This window comes from Ixodes scapularis, unplaced genomic scaffold (assembly GCF_016920785.2).
Source record: "Ixodes scapularis isolate PalLabHiFi unplaced genomic scaffold, ASM1692078v2 PGA_scaffold13__105_contigs__length_92229423, whole genome shotgun sequence".
NCBI lineage: Eukaryota > Metazoa > Arthropoda > Arachnida > Ixodida > Ixodidae > Ixodes > Ixodes scapularis.
This window is the reverse complement of record NW_024609839.1, coordinates 686,792-709,813: the sequence shown is the minus strand read 5'-3', so window position 1 is coordinate 709,813 and position 23,022 is coordinate 686,792. Positions and strand designations below refer to the sequence as shown.

At 48.3% G+C, this 23,022-nt stretch overlaps 1 protein-coding gene, 1 long non-coding RNA gene and 1 pseudogene across 2 annotated transcripts; 1 reads left to right on the top strand and 2 right to left on the bottom strand.

The window, feature by feature from the left end:
* Positions 1 to 302: 302 nt before the first annotated feature.
* On the bottom strand, positions 303 to 10,052 carry LOC121835480. Its single transcript, XM_042289725.1, has 2 exons — positions 9,905 to 10,052; positions 303 to 1,593 (listed from the first exon to the last, which is right to left on the bottom strand). Exons 1-2 carry the CDS (start codon positions 9,943 to 9,945, stop codon positions 1,116 to 1,118), a joined length of 519 nt encoding a protein of 172 aa, XP_042145659.1. The 5' UTR covers positions 9,946 to 10,052; the 3' UTR covers positions 303 to 1,115.
* Positions 7,508 to 9,465, top strand: LOC121835481. The gene is made up of 2 exons (XR_006077609.1): positions 7,508 to 7,663; positions 9,175 to 9,465. It is a non-coding gene; the product is annotated as an uncharacterized LOC121835481 (long non-coding RNA).
* Positions 10,053 to 21,706: 11,654 nt separating the features above from the next.
* LOC121835517 lies at positions 21,707 to 22,784 on the bottom strand (annotated as a pseudogene).
* Between the last annotated feature and the right edge of the window lie 238 nt (positions 22,785 to 23,022).

Below are 23,022 nucleotides of genomic sequence, written 5' to 3'. Positions count from 1 at the left end.
AATTTTGTATTAGGATATATACACAAGACATATCTTCACATATTGTTGACCTAAGAAGCGCCCATCCCCCAGTTTTACATTATTATTTCTTAATTTTGAGTGGGCCCTTGCTCGGAATTTCACGGTAGTGCACGATAAAGGAACTTGTACAATAAAAAAATTTACACTATCCATACATGCAAGAGAAAATCAGAATTCAACAGATTACAAGTTTCCATTTAAATTAGACAACGGTGTGGTGACCAAAATTTTTTTTTTATTTATTGAACAACATGATTAATTGACTAAACAACACTTTTTTTTTCTTCTTGCTAATGCAAATCGCAAAATAGTTCTGTTCTTGATATTTCAAAAGTATGGCGTTTTCTATTTTGGCAAAATAAACAATGTAAAAATTAAAGCCTGCAAATTTTTTAAAGTATATATTGTAAAATTGTTAAAATATTGTCTCCAACAATGCTGCCACACAATCGCACAGCTTCGTTTCAGCTTAAGCTCAGATGCAGCCGATGCTACAAGTGCGCGTGCTTGGCAGGAGGAACGCTGAAAACCTCGCGCTTGCAGCATCGGCTGCGTCTGGACTTCAGCTAAAACGAAGGCTCGTTCGACGTACCTGTGCCAGCCTGCATTGGTGCAGAAAAGTACAGGGAAATGTACTTCCAGTTCAGTTTTGACATAGGTAAATCAAATACGGCAGTGTGCACACCAAGTGCCTCTGGCATAGGTAAATAGAACGCAGCAACTGCCACCACCTCTGTTAGACCCAAAGAATGGCCCATGCATGCTCTCTGCTGAGCTCTAGGACAATCCCCACGTTTCTTGAGGCTACTGGCACTCCCAGTCGCAAAGCTGGTGCGACCACATGGCTGCAGGTGACTTGTGCGACCGTCGACGCACTGGTGCAGATGTACTAGTGCAACCATGGATGCACTGCAGAGGTACAGCTTTTGATTCACTGGTGTGACTATGGATGCACTGGAGCAATTGTGGATGCTCCGTAGATGCACTGTTGTGAGTTTGAACGGGCAGATGCACTGGTGCAGCTGTGGATGCATTGGTGTGACTCTGGATGCACTGGAGCAACTGTTTCTGCTATGCTGATGCACTGTTGCGAGTTAGTTTGAACACACTAATGCAGATGCACTGGTGCGACTGGATGCACTGGTGTGACTGTATATGCACTGGAGCAACTGTGGATGCATTGCAGATGCACTGTTGCGACCGCAGACACACTGGGGCAAATGCACCGGTACGACCAGAACACACAGGTGCAACTGTGGACGCGCTGGTGCAGATGCACTAATTCGACTGGATGCACAGGGCGCAGTGGTCAGACTGCACACTCGCCTTGGACAGGGCGTGCCCCCACACGCTCGGAGCAGCTTGGGCAGCTTTTTGAGGGCAATGATGTCCAGGATGGGTCCCTCGTCCAGGGCGCTCTCGGGGTCCAGCAGGCCGTACTGGTGCAGGTAGCGCTGGGTGGCCACAGACAGCGCCCCCTGGGGGCTGCAGGGAGCGGCCAGCTCCCCACTGACCAGCCGCAGGCTCTGGTACTCCAGCCGGGGCACGATCAGCGTCTCGGTGCCCTCCAACCTGCGGCCGTGAATTCGTCGAGTTGGCATTGGATGTCCTGGCAGTCTCGCCTTGCCAGTACTACACAGGAGAGGAGATCGAGAGTATGGAAGGCTTTGGAAGAGCTCCAGGTTTATCAGCACGATCGGCGGTAGTATCGCTTCATTCTACAAACATCTATCAAGTATACTTGCTGCAGTTGGGTGAGGCAGACGTCTACGCTTGTGATGACTGTTGCCGGTGAGATCCACGCAGGTCCTTGAAGGCGCAGGTAACAGACGAGTCAGCTTCAGTGATGCGATACCTGGGTCGTTCCTAGCAAATCGAGAACGAATGTCGTCCCTTAGAAAGGTAGAAGTCCGTCACCAGGTTGGAGGTCGCCGGATGATTATAGCGGTAGTCGAGTCCGTGGCGCAAATCTGTAGTTGGCAAGTCGCTTCTGAGTCATCAGGATTGCTATTCATGATAATATATACAGAGCGGTGGAAACAAACGTTCGGATGCTACGGCTTCTTCTTCTTCCTTTGGTTAGACGTCAGTAGAGCAAACGGGTTTTATCAGCTGTCACCAGTTTAACACGAACAGGGATGAAGCTTGCAATTTATGGTTATAATTCTGATGCAATTAATGCAAAAGGCGCAAGCCTCTTATTCCCCTTCTCCAGAGATTATATTTATCATTCTTGTCCAGCTCGCTTGCACATTTGCATTTAATTGCATTATAATCATTTTAAAAGTCTATTTCACAGTTGTGTCTAACAACGTTTGGAAGATACTAAAAGAAAAGCTTTAAAACTCAATCGCTGAGAGTATTCAGTCGTAGGGCTACGCGTTTTGTTCGCGTCTTGCCCTGGCACTGGAAGCCTCCAGTTGCTTGTAGAAAGAGGAATATTTATCGCACAAGGATTAACACAACTTAGAGACGAGCGCGCCATTGTCCTGGCTGCCAATTTCTGAGGAGAGCCGCAGCACCTTACGAAAGGTGTCCCCGTGGCTCACATTGACGAACTCCACAACTCAGCCCCGATCGCTGCATTTTCAGAAGAGTCGACTTAATCTCAGCACGACAGAATGCCGGCCTTGGAACTTGACATCGGTCCGAAGCTTCCAGCTACTGAACGAGGACGGCTGTTTCACCTTCTGAACAAATTTGGCGAATGTTTCGCCACAACATCAAGGGTGCGACAATGGTAGCGAGTCACCACATCATTACTGGCGATAAAGCGCTCTTGGTCCACCAGTCGCCGTATCGAGTCTCCTTAGAAAAAGGAAGGTGATTCAAGATCAATTACAGGAAATGCACGACGACAACATCATTCAACCCTCGAGAAGTCAGTAGGCGTCACCAGTCGTTCTTGTAAAGAGGCACGCAACCTTGACATTCTGCGGAGAGTATCGTCGACCGAACGCTGTGACTAAAAAGGACCTCTATCCGCTCCCCCATCAACGATAAGTTAGACCGACTGCGACACTACCGATACTTTTCGTCGATGGACCTGAAGAGTGGCTACTGGGAGATTGAAGTCGACGAACGAAATCGAGAGAAAACTGCCTTCGTCACTCCTGACGGACTCTACGAGCTCAAAGTGACGCCGTTCAGGCTTTGTGCAGCACCAGCCACCTTCCAGCTCGTCATGGACACCACGCTGGCAGGTCTGAAAGAGCAGAGCTGCCTCGTCTACCTCTACGATGTCATGGTATTGTCACGAAACCGAGACAAACACCTCTAGCGACTTCGAGCCGTGCTTCAATCCATCAAGACATCCAGCCTGTCACTCAAGCCCAAGAAGTGTCGGTTCGCCTATGGTGAACTAAAGTTTCTTGGCCACGTCGTGAACACCAAAGTTGTTCTCCCTGACCCCGAGAAGACCCTCATTGTAGCTTTATTTACGCCGCCGTCTGACAAGAACGCCGTCAGAAGATTCCTCGGACTCTGTGCCTGAACTGCCGCGCGCGCAGCTGGCCAAGGAGGCAGCGCGCGCGTAGCTTAACGGTTATCGTGCCTGCCTCCCACGCGAAAATCCAGGGTTCAATCCATGAAGGCGACGCATCTTTTGCTATTCCTGCAATCTAGTTTTCTGGTAAATTCGAGAACCCTGTTGGGCGTGTTTGAGGTCCGAATGTTCTACACGTCGAACATTCTACGCTGATTATTCCAGAAGCTTACGCATGTACATAAGTGGCTCCGCGTGGCGAACCGGAGTCAGTCTCGTCCCAGCGTTCGACTCTGCTGTTACGCCAACTTCGACGCCCGCGGCGATGTTATTATATTTTGTACCCTTGCATTTTTGGCACAAGTTCGCCACATTAAACGTTTATTTCTTCCTGTTTATTTATTGTTCTTTTGGTCACCACCCATGACATTTTGGGGGAGGTTCTGGGTACTCCATTCTATGCCCGTTGAGCGTACCCCTCCAATTACATCCTGGCCATGCGACGTGCTCAGCCCCGGAAGGCTACCCTTCGCCGAAGACGCCGGAGTCCGAAGAAGCCGCCGTACCAGAGGTCAGTCCCGTGAATTGGGTCTGCTGCCGGACAAATCCAAACCGAAGAAGACGACGATGGCCAACCAGTCGCAAGCCCCCGCCGCTCCTCCCGTCATCTACATGCCCGTCACACCGCGCATGGCTGCCCCCTTCTACGGTGAACTCTACGAATACGTCGAAGACTGGATTGACCAGTATGAACGCGTTGCCCGCCACAATGGCTGGACCAACGAGCCGTGCCTGCACAACGTCTATTTTTCCCTTGATGGGACCGCCAAGCACTGGTACGAGAACCATGAGTCCTCTTTGACATCGTGGGAAATTTTCAAGACCGATCTGAAGGCTACATTTGTCAACCACCACCGCCGAGAGAGAGCCGAGGACCTACCGCGAACCAGGACCCAGGGCCCCCACGAGAGCGTCAGCGGCTTCGTAGAGGATGTTCTGCGCCTCAGCGCCCGCGCCGACACCCGGGCTACAGAAGAGAAGAAGCTACGAATCCTCATGCGCGGGGCGAGACGACATCTTCGGAGGCCTCGTCCGTTACCCGCCGGAAACCTCCGACGCCTTCGTCACCGAGGCGACAAACATCGAGCGCGCCCTTCAAGCCCGCGCTTCCCACTACCAGCGGCATCCAAGCGTCACTGCAACCGCGCTGCTTAGCGGCGAAAGCGCTCCTGGTACGGACGTCCGCGAAATTATCCGGGAGGTCGTCCGGGAGGAACTGCGAAGGTTGCTGCCAACCACCAGCCGTCCGCCATCCATTTTCATCGTCGAGGCTGTCCGAAAAGAAGTGCATCGGGCGCTCGAACCAGAGGTTCCTGTCACCACGGTGGCACCGGAGGAACCGATGTTGAGCTACGCTGTCATGGCCCGACGACCGCCGCAAGCTCCCCGCCAAGCCACGGCGCCACCCCGAAGAGACGCCCCAACGCCGCAGTACCCCCGACGACAGAAAGATCGGGCGCACGTTCACCCAGACCGACCTGTGTCGAGGAAGACAGACGTCTGGAGGACGGCCGACCGACGCCCGCTCTGTTGCCACTGCGGGGAAGCTGACCATGTGTACCGCCGAGGCCCATACTGACGGCTGCGCGGATTCCACCCAAACGACCCGCGCCCCCGGTATGGTCTGTATGGTGAACGCCCTCGGGAGATCGACGATTAACTGCGACGACCTCAGTCCCCTCAGCCTGCGTCCCACCGAGAGTTCCGGTCGCCTTCGCCACGACGTCCAGCTTCGCCGATGCACCGACCCCGACGTGAAAGCCTGTCGCCACTCGCTCCGCGCCGGGGAAACGCGGCAACCCCGGAGGTGGAGTTGCCGAAGACGACCGAAACCAAGATTCTCCACGAACGTCGGAGGGCCCCCACTCGAACGCTACCAGAGACCGAAACGACGCTCCTGCAAACGGTGTCCAACAAACTAAACGTCGTCATCGACGGCCACGACGCATCAGCAGTCGTAGACACCGGAGCAGACTACTCAGTCTTGAGTGGGAGGCTCTCCCGCCGCCTTCGAAAAGTCACGACGCCGTGGGATGGACCTCAAATACAAACCGCCGGAAGGCACCTAATCACACCAGTCGGGAGATGCACTGCTCGCGTCGAGATCCACGGTGAGACGTGCCCTGTGAAGTTCGTCGAGGGACGTTATCCTCGGAATGGACTTTCTCTGCGAGTATGGCGCCGTCATAGACCTCGCAGAAAATCAGTTGACGCTGCGAAAGCCTGTCCAGCCGCCGGCGGAGACCAACACGACGTCAACCGCTATCCGAGTTATCGCCGACCATGGGAACCTACCGCCGCGGTCGAGTGTTTTCGTCACCGTCATAATTACCGACGCAGCCATGCACAGTGAAGCTCTTCTGGAAGGCAGCGTCCAACTGCTCCTCGAGAAAGGAATTGGTGTCGCACAAGGCATAACGGATATCCAAGAAGGACGTACAACTGTTCTTGTGACCAACTTTCGAGAGGAGCCGCAGCACCTAACGAAGGGTACCACCGTGGGCCACGTCGAGGAGCTTCAGGCACCAGCCGTGGTCGCCGCAATCTCCGAGGAAACCTTGTCGCCACAGCAGAAGAGCACGGCACCGCCGCCGCTCGACATCGACCCCGAGCTCCCAGCTCCAAATGCATCCTCAGTCCTCCGCTGGGGTGTGCTAGATGCCCGTCGTTGCTTTAGCACGCAAAACCTCCAAATTTGAGTTGTTTGTCCAATGCATACCTAACCAGATGTGAAGGGGATCTGGTACACAACCCCTAGTGCGCATGAGAAAAAGGAGTGCGGGAGTTAACATCACAATGGAAATCACTGGTACTCCCTTGTTTAAGAGCAGAGCACAGTCGTGACAAGTTCTGGGGTGCTGAAAAGACCACTGGCAGGTTATACTTGTAAGCCACTCGCTTAACCTCAAGGGAGAGGGCGTGGACGTAAGGCACCACCACTGGCCTTGTTGTCGGCTTTTGTCTAACCTTGGGACTGGGTCGACCCCTAAACTCCTTTATCAGGGACTCGGCTACACCCACAATCAACGTCATTGAATTGTGGGTGTAGCAGTTGTAGGTCGACCCCGCTAGCCACTTAGCGGTACATTGCAGAATGGTGCAGCTGCATGCCTTTGTTCAATAACCTGACGATCCTGGCGCGTAACAAAAATAAGACCGCCAGAGAGATTGAAGAGGCCTTTTTTATTTTATCAAAGGGGGAAGGGGAATGTGTTAGCGCACTTGTCGGTGCACTTGGGGTTGACGAAGTCCTTTTTATCAAGAACAGTGGCTAGCATGTGTGGAAGAGATATGACGTAAAACAAGTCTTGTTTATCGGGTTGTATTTTTGTGTCTTGATTGGTTCTTTCCTCTCTGCTTCCAGTGTTTATTTTCTGGTTCGCTTGAAAAGCAAACTTTCAGTTGATAGTCAGCGCTGTGTCCGTGCACTTCTTCTACTCGTCCTTTGTCAATTTTTTTGCGTTTCCACTTTTGAAGATGATCAACCAACTCGCCCAACTTATTGCCCGGTTAAAACATTTTGGATTCTGTGAATATTTGAATTTTCGAGTAGTACTGTACCTAGTTTCGATTAACATGCTGTATTTGATATTCGCTGTGAGACAAACTGCGATAATATTTGTATTTTACAAACTGTCGATGGCGGCAGGTTAGCCTTATTGAGTGCATTTCTTACCGAGCACTAGTGCACTGCAGAGAAACAATACCTGCAGAGTTCGCTTCTGTGGGCGTTGCTTCTACGCAGCGCACTGGTGCTCGTTAAGAAGTGCACTCGACGTAGCTGACCCGCTGCCATCGTCACTTCGAAAAATATGAATATCGCGGTTCATCTCGAAGCAAATATTGAATAATGTATTATTCGAAACTAGTATTTGAAAATTCGAATATTCGCGCATTCCTACAGCGTTCTCGCTAGTGAAGCGGCTCTATACGTCAGGTGCCCACATCCCCGACGTTTCCCTGCGCTCCCAGAGGTGGCCGTGTTTGCAGCCAAGACAGCCAGCGTCTCCCACAAGGCTGTCGCAGCGTCCACGGCTGCCTTGCTTCACCTGCTGGCGTTGCTATACTTCCACTTTGCATACCACAGAATGGTCGAAGGTGCGCATGGGCTCAAATAAGGCTAGCATAGCTGGTCTTATTTATGTATTTATTTTTTATCGTGCCTACCAACAGCCATGGGCCTAGAATGGTATAGCTACGGTATAACTATCACATAAGATAATGTATAATATTATATAACTATAGCATAATACCTAATATAACAATGCAAGGCCAGCAACTGTTTCGTGCCATGTAGCTTGCACAGTGCTGCAGGCCAACACATCTGCGAGAGCACATGCATGTAACTTCCTTTTGCGTTTCTGCCTGCTCGCACAACTAGTTGTGACAGCTTTGGAGCACCGCAGAAGCTAGGCTAGCATGGACAGCATTGCACGAAATACTAGGTGCCAAATATTGTGCCACCAGGCGGACGAAGAGGCAACACTGCTTGCCAGAGGGTGGGGAGAAGGGGTATCTAGTATTTTATGGCATTTGTGTTCTAACTTGGCAAGTGAAAAAACAAAGTTTTGGGGGGTCGGTCTCTCTTTAATTTAAAGCGTAGCCAACATTACGAGCAGACAAGGTCAATGAAGCAGCGCTAAAAGCACAACAGCACGGCACTTTCTGTCTTGTGCGTTTCCTCTCGCCGTCTTAAAGGGATACTTCAACGAAATTTGAAATATTTCCGTCGTGTTCAAAAATGGGTTGAATATTGTCCACAATATCCGTAAATGACAATCGCACGTTTGTATTTTGATCCTGGTGGCTGTATTTTTCGTTATAAACGGCCCACTCTGGCAAGCGCTTGGAGAAGGCCCAGCTTAGAGCACGTGACATCCAACGCAATCGTGACGTAGGTCGTCTCAAGACGAGCAAAGCTACGGCGAGGCTGACATCGAGAGGATGGCCTAGTCGCTCCAGCCACCGAAGCGGCTCCTTTTGTACGAATTTTGAGTGACGGGTTAATCTTCTATAATCTTCTAGGGGGACAATAGCGACTTCTGCGACACACAAAAGGGATTCACGGGAAGAGGGGAGTTCCACCTTCCCCCCTTCTCTCGTCGTGGCCGGAGAAGAGACAACCTCTGTTACTAGCTGTCAAGGTTCCTAGACGAGCATTACAAACGAGGCGTTAGCGACATCCACCAGGTGCTCCTTGCTAATCGTTTAATTCGTTTTAAAATTCCTTTTCGAGACTTTTTTAACAAGATATTGGTATGTTCCATGTGATACTGCTCTTTTGAACACATATAGACCAAAAAATGAGCGCCGAAATTTCGTTGTAGTATCCCTTTAACCAATCGAGCACAGAGACAGTGCCGCGACTTTGCGTTCTTAGTTTGTGCGGGTGTGTCTTCTGGCCTTTGACTGCACTGTAAATAACTTTGGGTGAAACGCTGTATAGTTGAATCGTTATTTTCAGATTAACCAAACAAAAAGGGTCTCGCCAGCCAAGATGCTCCGAAGTAAATTAAATTTCTTTTTTCATACAGTTGTCTGCTGTGTGTACGAGAAGATCCTCGTGTGCCAAATCTTTAAAAAAACAAAAATATTTTTGTCTTTTTCAGCTCTGGACGGCATTTAGAGCATCCAAAGGTTCCACGAACCGACAACTTCTGTACAGATACAAGAGTGTTTCTTAGGTTTGACGACCCTATGTAGTCTGTGACACACTTGAAAGTGTGACGACTTGTTGCAACACTGATTTTTCTATGCCTTACTTACACCTGGTATTTCGAAATGCTCTCGTCATTTTTTGCAATTCATTTGTGTCGTTTCGAGTCAGTTTGCCCTGAAAGCCGATCAAGCGCCACGCGCCGTGGTCTTGTTTCTGAAATAAAAAGGGGTTCTAGCTTTCAGTGATCCTTGTGTAGTTTCTCTGTCTGTTATGTCCATTCTGCCATGAGAAGCTGAAATTGTACTTGTGATTGCCTCTTTTTGGCTCGGGAGAGCCGCAGCACCACAGAAATATCGGGTACTTATGAGAAAAGAGAACCATGTGGTTTGGCCCGTGTAAAAAAACTACCGTATTTACTCGCATAATCCTCGCACTTTTTTTTGCGCAAAATTGATGGAAAGTTGGGGGGTGCGAGAAATATGCGGGAAAAATTTTCTGCGAAACGAAGAACTCTAAAAAAAGAAGAAAGAAAAAAAGCGGCTGCAAATTGGGGTTTTTGCGCCGGCAGCTACCTACAAGGTTTAAGAACTACGAATGGAAAACTTACCTTAAAAAAAAAAAAGAACAGGTTCAACACAAAGCAAGATTTATTTGCAAACACAGTCTGAGTTAAGACTTACCTACGTCGCTGATAACGAATCCCGGATAGGAGCTCACCCATTTTTTCACAGACACGGACAAAAGCTCACCGGGAGAAAGTTTCATGTTGGTCTTAACTCGAGCGCGGACAAGTTAGGTGCAGGTGTGCAACACTAAAATGCGACAATAAATCGAATCTTCGGAAAATTCGACGAACCTTGTATTGAGGTTCGACTCGTGTGCACATGCGCGACAGGCTGGCTAGTTGGCTTCGGATTGGATGCTGATGGCTAAGGGATAAATTAAGGGCAGCGCTGATCGGTTATTTCACTCAATACAGTACACAAAAAATAAGTTATTAACTTCTACAATGATTAAAATTAGTTTCTTTTAATAGCAACTGTTTATACAATAAAATAACCCTTTTCTTAAAAAAGAGTTCTCCAAACCTAGACATGCTTGTATCAAGGTCTGGCCACACTGTCCACAAAGTCGAACCGGTCGATTCTGGTGAAAAGTTCGAAGGTTCTCGAACCCCGAAAGTTCGACCTAAAAATCTGGTTCGACAAAAGTTCGCGACACCCCTAGTTTCGATATGGCGCTACGGCCAACGCATGGCGGATGGATCGATGGATGGATGAATGCGGCTGAGCCCTTTGGATCGGGCGGTAGCTTATGCCACCTAGCCATTTTGTTTTACCATTTAAGCTTAGAATATTTAGGTCGCTAGGTCAGCTAGGTGGTATCGCGAGCGCGTTCGCGATGCCACCATAGAGTAATATACACAAGGTAAAGAGCGGACACTGCCATAGGTCCCAGCGGCCCAGATAGACCTGTGACAGGTAGCGCTCCTACGGGCGGTATTAAGCATAATCTCATTCCGTTTCTGGTCAAGTTAGTTTCGGTTTCGGTTCGGGCGTTAATTTCTGCTCCGGTTCTCCGGTACTCCTCTCTCTTTCCTCCCCGCCTCGCTCGGCTCTCGGGACTCCCGAAGCCGCTGCTTTTTTTTTTTTTTTTTTAATACTGACGCACTTTTGCTTTATTTTTTACGATAGAGTCCGTGCAAAATGTGTCAAACAATATTTCAACTTACTTCACAAAGCAGAAGTATATATATTTCTTGTTCTTTTTTTATTGTAAAGCATTGAAGTTACACAATCGCCGCATTGACTCCTGACTGGTGGAGCATTTTGGGGTCACCAACAATAAGTGGTTCGAACACATTTTATTGGACCACATCCATGTATACAAGATCTACTTCAGGAGCTCTGTATGTTTTATACGAAAGAGATCGATACTCACAAAAATAAATGATTATGAAGGACTTCAGCATATCGTACACTTCGTAATAGATTCTTAGCGGAACCAAGTTAACAAAACCTTTCCACGGAGAACATGCTGTATGATACATTCACTTTCACGCCGACTCGGGTACGGGAAGTAAGTGCAAAAATAAATAAGACATCGCTATCATTACCAGTCATAAAAGTATAATAACAGTGCGAAGCACACGCCGGATAGTACAAATTCCCGATTTCCGGCAAATATAAAAAAACACCAATTCGCCTAGCCTCAAACTCACTGCGGGCGAGCCATTACCAAACAATGAGAACTCTATTCGAAATCTGACAAGATTCAACGTCCCTAAACATCCCCCGAAATTGTTCAGAAAAAAGCGGCTAAAAAACTATGGAAGTGGATACATTTTCTTTCAAATATTTTTAGCCTCTATACACAATTTTCAGTCGAAATTTTGTAGAAAGTGGACAAATATTTTTGTTAGGGAGCCGTGATACACATTCGCTGGAAAAAGGGGAAACAAATGTTTGGAGAGCAAGCTGCAGCGCCCACTTGATAAGCACTTTTTGTTTTTGGTTTGGCAACCGCCTCTGTTAATACACTATTAACAGTTAAACCTGTCTCGTTGCTTACTAGCCACCGAAGAGTGCAACCGAACTTTGTCCAAATTCCGGTTAAGAAATCAAACATGTCAACACAAGCGTAATCTGCGAAACAATCTTAAAAACCTTTTGTGGTACTCCTCTGGGCAAAGGATAAAACCACCCAGACCTCAAAGTGTGCTATACAAGGTGGCACACACTCCTCGAACATGTGTCACACTCTCTATTATGGGAAGAAAGTGACTTTCTAGTTGCTGAATGAAATGAAAGGCAGCCTGTGATGGTACTACTAAGTCTCCGAAGAATTTTCCAGGCACGTGGTATGCTTTAGGAACAAGACAGTATTGGTGAGGCTTGGTCAAGTTGTTAGACTCATCCGATAGCAGCTGAGAACAGCCATAGCTGTAAGTTGTCGGTTCAAGCAAAAGCTTCATCAAATAGCCCCAAACGTAATAAAAAAGTGGACGAGTCATCAATTATGTTAGACCTGATGTCTGATGCCAGCTCAGAAATATCCTCTAGTGGCGGGAAGTTATCAATTGGAAGACATTCCACAATGTCTGAAATTAAACTTTCATGGTGCGAAGATATTTGCAACTCCTTTAGAAGGTCAGCCTTGTCATCATCTACGTTTTCATTGTCCGACAGTTTGTACAGTTTCTTTATCGAGAGGTGTTTTAGTCCTGAGGTGAACTGATGCACATTTGGGTTTGCGTTGCAGCCCAGCATTTGTCGTATATAGCTCTAAAAACGTTCTCAAGTGTGTCTTGCTGCAGGCGTCAGTAAGTAAGTCATGGCTGCTTGAAATCAGTAGTGTACGTCATGGCTGCTTGAAAGCTCATCCCAGAGCATGAGGACACTTTTTATAGTAACTTGCCACCCAATGATGGCTTATGGCTGCCTCCTACTTTGGAACTGCCATGCTGAAATCCATCCGAGTTACTGGTGGAGAAAATCAAGTATTTCAGATTCTCCCTTCAGAATGGCATGACGCAACTTCTGCCCTGTCTTCTTGAATTTATTAGCTATTTAGACAATCAAAAAGTATGCATATCCTATCACAGAAATAAGCCGTAGCCATGGCTGCCTCAGGAAGTTCCTTGGCATAAACAAGGGATATGATTGCAAGAAAGAGTGAGGCACTCAGTACCTGTGGGGCACAATTTTCTACCATGTTACAGAAAGGTTCTTGAAACAATGTGTCTCTCAGTAAGTTTCGGAGCCAATTGCAAGCTCATCTCATGAATAGAACAATAAAGTTCAACAATTGAAAACCACTCAAGGACCTCATTTCCAATGCAAAGTTTGTGGGCTTGGAGATTTCTCTTGCTTTTTTAGGGAAGGTGCGGAACATCAAAGACAAAGTAAACGTGTTCGTTGTCAACTTCAAAAAATGGCTTATCAACACACACACCAAGCTTACGTTTGAAGCCCCCTAACCACAGACCACAGCCTTTACTGTGAAGCAAACAGTCTTAAGCTCCCGAATGAGAGAAATGAGGAGACTGCGTTAAACAGAAGACGATGTTGGAGTGTGCACAACAGTGTATGCAAGGGGCTAAACGCACCTCCTGGAACTTTCAGACAGCATAACAACCACGGCTCTATCTGCAATGTTAGAGGTTCGTTCAACACCGTCATCTGTAAACCCATGGACAATGCCGTGTGCAGGGTCGTTAGTTAAATTATTCTCTTTTTTTAAACAATCTCATCGAAAATCAACGTGCACACACGTTCAAGTGCAGCCAGACAGCCCGGCAGAAACAACAGCGCGAGAAGCTCGAACCGATAGGCTCCACGAATTCACGCCGAGCATGCGAGCACGCGGGCGGTCATGCGTCACCTTGATTGATGCAAAGTCGACCGAACATGATGCAGCAGAAAGCACAGATGGACGGCACGCACGGCACAGACGAACGACGCAGGGACGAGCAGAGGCCATGCAGAATGATGCAGAGGCGACAGCGTGCAGGCAGAGGCAGGCCATGGCAGGCACCATTCATTACGTGGTTTTTGTGACGTATTTGATTTAAACTATTTAGTCGTTTTAAATACTTTAAATAATTTTAAAGCATTGCCATTTAAAAAATAAATACTTTTCACAGAAAGAGTTTTAATTAATTTTAACCAAATTGCAGAAAAGCGCCACGTAGCGGAGGGTATTAAACGCACTATCTGGGCCGCGAATCGGCTCCTGTGTCCTCTCTTTACGTTTACTATATTACTCTATGATGCCACCTCAACAATCACAGCGAGCTTGAGACCACAGGACCACAGCTTGAGACACCGCAGACCCGCCGTTACGAAGTTTCAAATTTGGGCGAGGGTAGAGCGAATGGGGGGGGGGGGGGGGGGGGGGGGGGGGGGGGCAGCGGCGTTTTCCAGGCCTTCCAGGGCACCGGCAGGGGGGGTAAAGGTGGGTGAGGAGGAGTGGCAAATCCCGCGCGCCGACATCCTGGGTCCCGAGTGAAAGATCGCGAAAGAGAGAGACAGAACACAAGAGAAAGAAAGCAATGTTGCCAGCTGAAGCACAACAGTCGCAATGGTAATCGCGAAGACTGAAAACTCTCAGCAATATAAACAGTGATAATTTAGCGTTGCAAACTAAATTCTGTGCTATTCTAAGGTTTATAAAAAGCAGCATACTCATTATGCTGCATTAACTTCCCTTCTGTCGAAATCTCGAAAATCTGGTAGTTGCGAAGTTTCGTATTTCCGAGCGTGACCGCCCGCGCCCGGAAATACGAAACTAAACCAAATAACCGAAGCCGGTTATCTGGTTTAGTTTAGTGTTGACGGGAGGCCGTACATCTGCGTGCTATGCAAAAACAAAGCTTCGAAAGGAACGCGGATATCTTTCACCGGTAAGTTCATGGATTGTTGAGGTTCATGAAACTGCTCTGATGATATATTTGTGAAATCGAAGGCAGTTGGTAACCATGTGGGACCCCGAGGGTCTGCCTGCATGCTCCGCCGCTTGCGGCAGCCAGAATGCATGGGAAAATGGCGGACCTTTTCCTCTAGAGTTAGTATGTATGATCTCTATGGGCACCGGCGAGGCCAGCGGGTCGGTTTAGAGTTTTGGTTTTAGACCGAAAACAGAACGAACAGAAAGAAATATATAAAATAAATTGCATTTTATTTTCATGGTGCGGTGAAGACGTTTTGTTGAAATTACTGTTAGCGGACAAAGTTTTATATTTGTATTTTTGTATTAATAGAGCCCCCCACCACCTAAGCGCTGCTGCCGGTGGCGACGCTATGCACAGCGCCGCTAATGTTGGCGACGCTAATGTCAGCGCCGCGAAACTGGGACTGTGACCGGGGGTTGCCGCAGAAGTCAACGGACAGGGTAAAGAAGGACATAGACAGGGCGCCGACTCGCAACTAATTTTTTAGTTGCGAGTCAGCGCTCTGTCTGTGTCCTTCTTTACCCTGTCCGTTGTCTTTCGCGCTGTTTTAACCTTTTATTTTTTATTTTTTTGTTATTTTAACCTTTCTTTTAACTTTTTAACTGAGTGCGACATCTCTGGAGGCCGTGGGACGCCGAAAACCCGGCAAACATGTAAGTACACCCTTCGCCTCGACGGATGTTTCTCGCGTGCTCTAGCGCGCTTTTCCTCGCGCCGAAGCGAACCCTTGCAGCGTAACGATCCGAGCGAAAGACCACGGAGCCCGCTGTGACAGGGGCGACAGGGGCTCCGGAACCGGGGGGGGGGGGGGGGGGGGGGGGGGGGGAGGGGGGCGGGGGGGGCAGGGCAGGGCAGGGCAGGGCAGGGCAGGGATGCGTGCGTTGGCAGCGTTCGTTGGCAACGAACGCTGCCAACGAGCGAGCATACGGCACCGAGAGTCAATTCACGAGGCGCGGCTAACTAGCGGCATTTTAAGGTTAGTAGCACGACTAATACCCCTGTTACACGGGCACACTTAACCGCGGTTAACTCAGCTTTAACTGCGGTTACGTGGCAGCACAGATGCCGCACTTTACCCTCGGACAGCTATTTCAAAAGAAGTAAAGAGAGCGCGTGCACTGCTTTGGTGGGTGCTCAAGATGCTCAAGCGCACGTTCGCCCATAGCTCTGACTGCATCGCCGCAGAATGTTGTCGGCAGGTATTGTGCGCTAATTGTGGTTTAGCGTAACTGCAGTTAAGTGTGCCCGTGTAACAAGGGTATAAGTAGTTGCGAGCTAAACGAGAAATCCGCGACTAACGAGCGATTATGTTCTGCGCTATTCACGAGCGCGAAGCGAGCGGGTGACTATCTAGTCAGAACTAAGAAGCGGAAGTGACACAAAAAGATAGGTCACGGGCACGCGAACTTCAACGCCGCTGCGTAAATGGGTATTTTATCCTATAAAAACTAATATTTAAATGTTTTTTAGGAAAAAAAAGTTACAATGAGAGACATATTGTCTTAGACAGAGTTTTACAACGAAAAATTTCAAAACAACGTCAGGGAGAAACACGGAAGCCGCATTGCCAGCGACATAAACGAATATGGGCGCTGACGCAGAACAGCCAGAAGAATAGGGAGACAAATGCGGTGAACCAGAAAGGGCAGCTGGCAGGGGGCTCGACTGGAACGGGCCCAAGTGAGGAAAAGAGGGTCCTTGTGGTTGGAAGTTCGAACGTGAACAGGTTCAAGGCAGGTCTCGCTTGGAAGGTAAAGGACGATGAGAGGGTCACAGTGCAAGCGTACCCGGGTGCCTGCATCGGAAAGGTTATGGAGGGGGCAAAGAACCACATATGGGACAGCATGGACAGGCAGAACCTGGTGGTGATACACGCTGGGCTGAACGACGTTTTACAGGGAAGGGAACAGAACCTGGGGAGGCAAATCGAAGCCGGGGTGCGGAAACTGAAGGCGACAGCTGAGGGAGTCCAAATCGTCATGTGCACGATTCCAGAGATTCAGGGGCAGACTGTAAAAACTGAGAAGAAGGTGGTCAGGGCAAATGCGGTCATAAAGGGACTGGGGCGAGAGCTGGGGTACGAGGTAATTGATATTAACAGAGAGGTGTACCAGCCAGCGTCTGCCAGTCCATTTGTTGCGGACGGCATTCACTACCGGGAGCACACCGGAAGGAGGGTGGGTCGGAGGATTGGATGCACAGTGAGGAATTTTTTAAATACACACAGGTCCCTAAGGGCGGAAGCCTAGAGGCCGGGGCTGGGGAGGGGGGGATGAAACAGAAAAAATGTAGAGTTAGGAAAGAGAGGGAATATAGAGCTAGAAGCACAGAGCATCCTTGGCTAAATGGCAACATAGCGGGAGAAGATGGACCGGTACCAGAGTCGGAAGAAGTTACTGGGTGTGAGTACCGCAGGAGCAGCAGGGAGAGCAGGAGGAAGCCCCGAAAAAATAAGAGAAAGAATCGGCTCAATATAGGGTTCATAAACATGCAGGGGGGTAGAAACAGAATAAAGTGGGAGGAGATCGGTGAACAATTGGAGGCTGAAAATTTCACAGTATATGGGGTAGCAGAAACGCACCTTAGAGATGAGGAGGAACCACCATACATATCAGGCTACTCCTGGATGGGATGCAACCGGAGGGAAGGTGAACGCAAGGGCGGGGGTCTGGGCATGTTAGTTAAAGGACAGGACTGGAAAAGAGAGAGGGAAGGCTGCAGAGAACACTTATGGTTGAATGGTAGAGTAACAGGCCTCAACACTCTTCTGGGATTTGCCTACCTGAAAACAGGAAAAGACTCGAGGGAGGAAAATACAAAACACTTTACATGTATTTCAAGGGACATTAGAGAAATTGGCCTTAATCAGGAAATAATTATCATAGGAGACATGAATGCCCATTTAGAAGAGTTTGATGGATTTACAGACACAACCGGAAAGTTGCTAGAAGATTTCTGTGATGCCCTTGACCTAGTATTAGTGAATGCTCAAGTAAAATGCGACGGCAAAATAACGTGGGAACGAAACAACTCGCACTCAACTATAGACTACTGCCTCATGTCCCACAAACTGTATGCCAGGTTAGGAAGTATGGAAATAGATGAGGAAGGAACAAAAAGCTTAGGGAGTGACCACAAACGAATTAAGATTAAATTTGGTGCATCCAAACCAGAACAGCAAGTCCAGGAACGAGTGGGTAAACCTAAACTGAGTGAAGATCAAATACAAAAAGTATCGAAAAGCATTGAGAACATAGTATCGAAACAACCAGAAAGGGAATGGGCATATGAGGATCTAATAGGAATCTTTAAAAGAGAATTAGAGAAGCATCGAATTAAACAAAGAGGACAGCAAAAACGAAAACACAAACCAAAAAGCTGGTGGGATAAGGAGGTCAAAGCAGCCATATTGCAGCGCCAAGAGGCATCTAGGGAGCATAGGTGGGCAAAGAAAAGGGGAGCCTTGCCAACTGAGGTAGAATCAAAATGGGAAAACTTCCAAGAGCGAAAAAGGGAGGCATCAGCTTTAATACAGACCAAAATTGGGAGTGCAGGAGTGCAGTGGATGATGGAAATAAATAAAAAAGATAGGAATGCAGCGAAAAGGTTTTGGGAACATATTAAAGCGCAAGGGAGAAAGACAGATAGTTTCCAACACGTACTAACCACACAGGAAGGGAGAAGAGTGGAGGGGGAAGAGGCACGGGAATATATTAGGCAGACAATCGAAGGGGCTTTCTCGCAGCTTGCGCAGAGGGGGAGAGAAGATAACTCTGACAGCAGCAGCATAGAGGAGGAGCAGAATTATGTAACAATGGAGACAACCGCAAGGGAATGGGATAAGGCAGAAAGTAAGGTTCCAGCAGGTACAGCGACAGGCCCAGATGACATACCCATGGAACTCATTAGGACACTAGGAAAAACAAGCAAATTGAAGTTACGACATACAATAAATCAAATAATTATGGGAGGAGAGGTGCCTAGGGATTGGAAACTGAGTAAAATGAGACTAATATATAAAGGCCGAGGAAACAAAGACAACATTAAGTCGTATCGCCCAATAACGGTAACTTCAGTTCTATACAGAGTAGTTATGCAGATAGTAAAGCGGAGAATGGAGGAATGGGCAGAAGAAAATCAAATACTGGGTGAGCTCCAAAATGGATTCCGAAGAGATAGAAGACTGGAAGATAACTTATTCGTCACCACACAATGTATAGAAATAGCAATGAAGAACCAGACTCCTTTGTGGTTGGCTTATTTGGACATCAAGGGAGCGTACGATAATGTGAGCCAGGAAAAACTCTGGAGTCAGCTGAGGGAATATAACTTAGATGCATATTTGGTTGGGTTTCTTCAGCAGGTGTATACAGACAATGAGGTAATTATAGCATGGGAGGCAGAAACTACACAACCCGCAGCGATAAAAAGAGGGCTCAGGCAGGGCTGTCCACTGTCACCTCTGCTTTTCATGATATATCTCAGGGAAATGGAAAAGAAACTAGAGCAGAGCAACTTAGGTTTTGATGTGAGTTATATGGAAGGAGGGAGAAATGTATTACAGGTAATACCAGGACTGATGTATGCCGATGACATAGTACTTATGGCAGATAACCAGGATACGTTACAGGAACTAGCTAGAATATGTGGAGAGGAAGGGGACACAATGGGCATGAGTTTTAGTAGAGAAAAGTCTGGAGTAATGGTGTTTAACGACAAAAAGAGGGAACCCCTGAGGATACAGGACATTGAAATAGACCAAGTAGGAAAATACAAATATCTGGGAGTCTGGCTCAATGAGGGAGCGAAATATCTAGAGGAACATGAGGAGAATATAATTAGAAAAGGGAAAAGAAATTCATCAATTATGAAGCTCAAGGCGCTATGGAACTATAATAGATATGAAGTGGTCAGAGGTATATGGAGAGGAGTGATGGTGCCAGGGCTGTCTTTTGGCAATGCAGTGCTGTGCATGAAATCAGAGGTTCGATCAGGATTAGAAATTCGACAAAGAAGCGTAGGCAGGCTGGCACTGGGAGCACATGGAAAAACACCAAATGAGGGAGTACAGGGGGACATGGGATGGTCGTCTTTTGAGAGCAGGGAGGCAGTTAGTAAGTTGAAATTTGAACAAAGGTTGACCGAAATGGATGATACGCGGTGGGCACGGAAAGTATTCAAATATTTGTACATGAAAAGTTTAAACACAAAATGGACAAACCGAACTCGAAAGCTTACATTTAAATACCTACACACTGGTGATGGGGCTGAACAGACTACTTCAGTGAAAAAAGGGGTGAAAGAGGCAGAGAGGAAAATGTGGGAAGAAAGAATGCAGGATAAATCAGCTCTAACAGTGTATAGGTCACGAAAGCAGGACATAAGAAAGGAAAATGTGTTTGACAACTCAATAGGAAGTTCTTTGCTGTTCGAGGCGAGAACGGGGGCTTTGAGGACGAGGACGTATAGGGCTAAATTTCAGGAGATAGACACATTATGTGCTGCTTGCCATAATGAGAGTGAGACACTTGAGCACTTGGTATTAAAGTGCACGGGGCTTCGTCCTGCACTCCCTGAAGGGGTAACAGATCTGGCCGGGGCCCTGGGGTTTGCTGGCGACGATGGAGGGACGGAGGAGAAGAGGATTGCAGTCACAAAGAGGCGATTAGAAGATTGGTGGAAATTATCTAGGGAAAATTGAATGATACAGAACTAACTAGCACAGCTGGGGACAGGCGGGACAGAGGAAAATTGGGACTCCCTCCCGCGTGGCTCCGGCCCAAAGTCTCAACCCTGTCTCCCAGTGGGTCCGGTGCGGGGGTAACGCCGACAAGGTCTGACCAGAGGAAAATTGGCGACTCCCTCGCCGGGGGGAAGAGGCGGGGGGTGATGTTTTTAGTTTTTTTGCCCGATCCCCCAAAGGTCATCCTGGTGATATCCCACACTACCTGGTGATAGTTAGGGGGTAGAAAATTGGCTTAGAAGGGCGCGGGAAATCAAATCAAATGTTTGTCTTTCTTAGACTTAGGCTAGGTGGCGCAAGCTACCACCCGCTACAAAGGGTATAGCCAGTAACATCCATCCATCCATCCATCCAGCGCCCGTAAATGCGTTGCTTCGCGCCGTCCACCGCCCTGCCAGATCGCTTTAGCAATGTCTCTGGCCGTTGAACATGGCTATTTAGTCAATATTTGCTCCTCCGATTCTTTCTAGATATGTCCCCCAGCGTTCCGAGACAGTAAGTGCTTTGTTATAGCGCTGGCGGTCAGCGGTGATACGAGTCGGCCATGGCGCTAAAGTGAACTAGAGGAGGGGTAGTGAGGTCAGAGCGCGCTGACGGCGGCCGCACTTCGTGTCGACGGCACGAGAGGGCGTCGCGGATGCATGGGCTGGATGAAGCGGGTGGCCAGGGCGGCTCGCATTGCATTTGCTGCGCGACTAAACACTCTTTGTTGGAGCGTTTCGGCTCGAAATGTTTTTCATTTTAGGTCTGAACCCCATAAAATAAATACGCGACACAAAATTGACGCAATTCGTCCGGCCGTGTTCGCTTTAATGCGCGGGGTACGAAGCAGAAATGCGCGACGTGGAAGGCGAACACCGCCAGTTCAATTTCCCGGGCGGCGTTTCAAAACCAAAATGTTCGTGCAATTCTTTTTTTTTTTTTTTTTTTTTTTATGACGGGTGGGTTTTTACGAGTCTCTCATTAGAAATAGGGTGAAGCTATTTAATGGTCAAGAAGTCCTTCACTCGCGCGCATAAATGGCTAGTTGTAATATTTACGAGACAGGATCATATTGATGTTTCCTAGACATTTAAACAATCACGGCTCAAGCCTCAAAAATGGCATGCAATCGTTAACAGGGCATTCCTTTTATACCTAGTATTGAAACCGTGCATAGCTAGCCCCAAGGTTTAATCTCCTTTATTGATTCACCATCATGTGTCTCGTTAAGCCAATTTAAAAAAAAACCTGTTGGGTAAATACTACTGGACAAAAGGAACTCGTGACAGCAAATCCTGTTATTTATACATGAATACACTTTTTATTGGTTAAACTCAGCAAAAACACAATACTGTAAACGACGTATTTTTCGCAGGCTCAATATTTCGCGATTTAGGTCGAAGCTGAAGTTTCAAAATAATTCGCGGGTTCTAATTTTCGCGACGCGGGGGGATCTCACGATAGGTTCCAATGTGTTTACATTTTACCGGAATTGTTCGCGAGACCCATTTTTCGTCGGCACGGCACCTCCACAGAGACGATAGGAGACGACGTCTCGGAGAAGAACCTCCGGTTCCTCGCAGCTGACGACGCGTCCTCCCTCAGCCACAAAGATGAACAGTGTATACACCAGGCATGCTGTCTCGTGAACAAATCACTACTCTCTCGGATAAAACTTCATTGTCACACATTTTAAGCTTACAATACACGAAACCACTGAGGCTCGGAGCTCGGTGACGACTCCTCCAGTACTCGGAGGGGACACGCAGCGTGGAGTATTCTTCGGGCATACAGGCTTCATCAAACGCCCCGGTATCGGCTGCAGCCGGTGTGGTGCTGGCAGTGCTGCTGCAGGCAGTTGGAGAGGCAGTGTGTGGCCTTTTTTTTACCGTCAACTGAGGAAGCATCGGCGTTTTTTCGCTTTCTCGTGGGCCTTGGCTGCGACGCTCTCTTTGATCAGTAGCTCGGAGCATTCGGAAGCATTGTCGGTAAAACGCCCGGCAAGAGCTGCGGCTTTCCACGCAGAATGCGCACCTCTTCATCGTTTATAATGTGAACGAAGTCTCGCGTAATAAACGATCGGTCGAAATGAAGCTCACACACCGAACACGTTTCGTCCAGGAGCTTATCCTGGCGATGCAAGTTCCGTTCCCAAACTTTTCTTTGCTCCTCCTCCTAAGGCACTGAGAACAGCTACGGCTGCTCACCTTTCCGCCAGCTGATAGCCCCTCTGGCACCCCGGAGCGCAGTAGTGGCGTTGTCGACGTCGATTCGGCATGGCACTTCAATGACCATAAACGACAGCAGACACGGAACACGGGATAAAAAGCGGTTCAGAATGGGGGCCACTTCGAGCTGTCAAAAATGCAAGCCAACTCTTCCCACCCAGGGCCTTCGGAACGCTCGGAGGCGGTCGGATCCTACAGCCACTACGTCCGCAGCGCCACCGCGTACATCCGGGACCTTTCCACACGCGCCGTTTCACAGCAATGCATGGTGCGCCTCGGAGCCTGATCTCACTACCCTCCTCTAGTTCACTTTAATGGCGCTAAGCCGCTAGTCGCCCGCTAAACACCGGCCAAACTAGCCCTACCCCATGACTAAGATTTGTTAGCCGACTC

Bases quoted from the DNA above. Each gene is read 5' to 3' on its own strand.
- LOC121835480 (XM_042289725.1), bottom strand. From the start codon at position 9,945: ATGGGTGAGCTCCTATCCGGGATTCGTTATCAGCGACGTAG. The intron at 1,594-9,904 runs GTAAGTCTTAAC...TCACGGCCGCAG, and splicing joins ATTCGTTATCAGCGACGTAG to GTTGGAGGGCACCGAGACGC.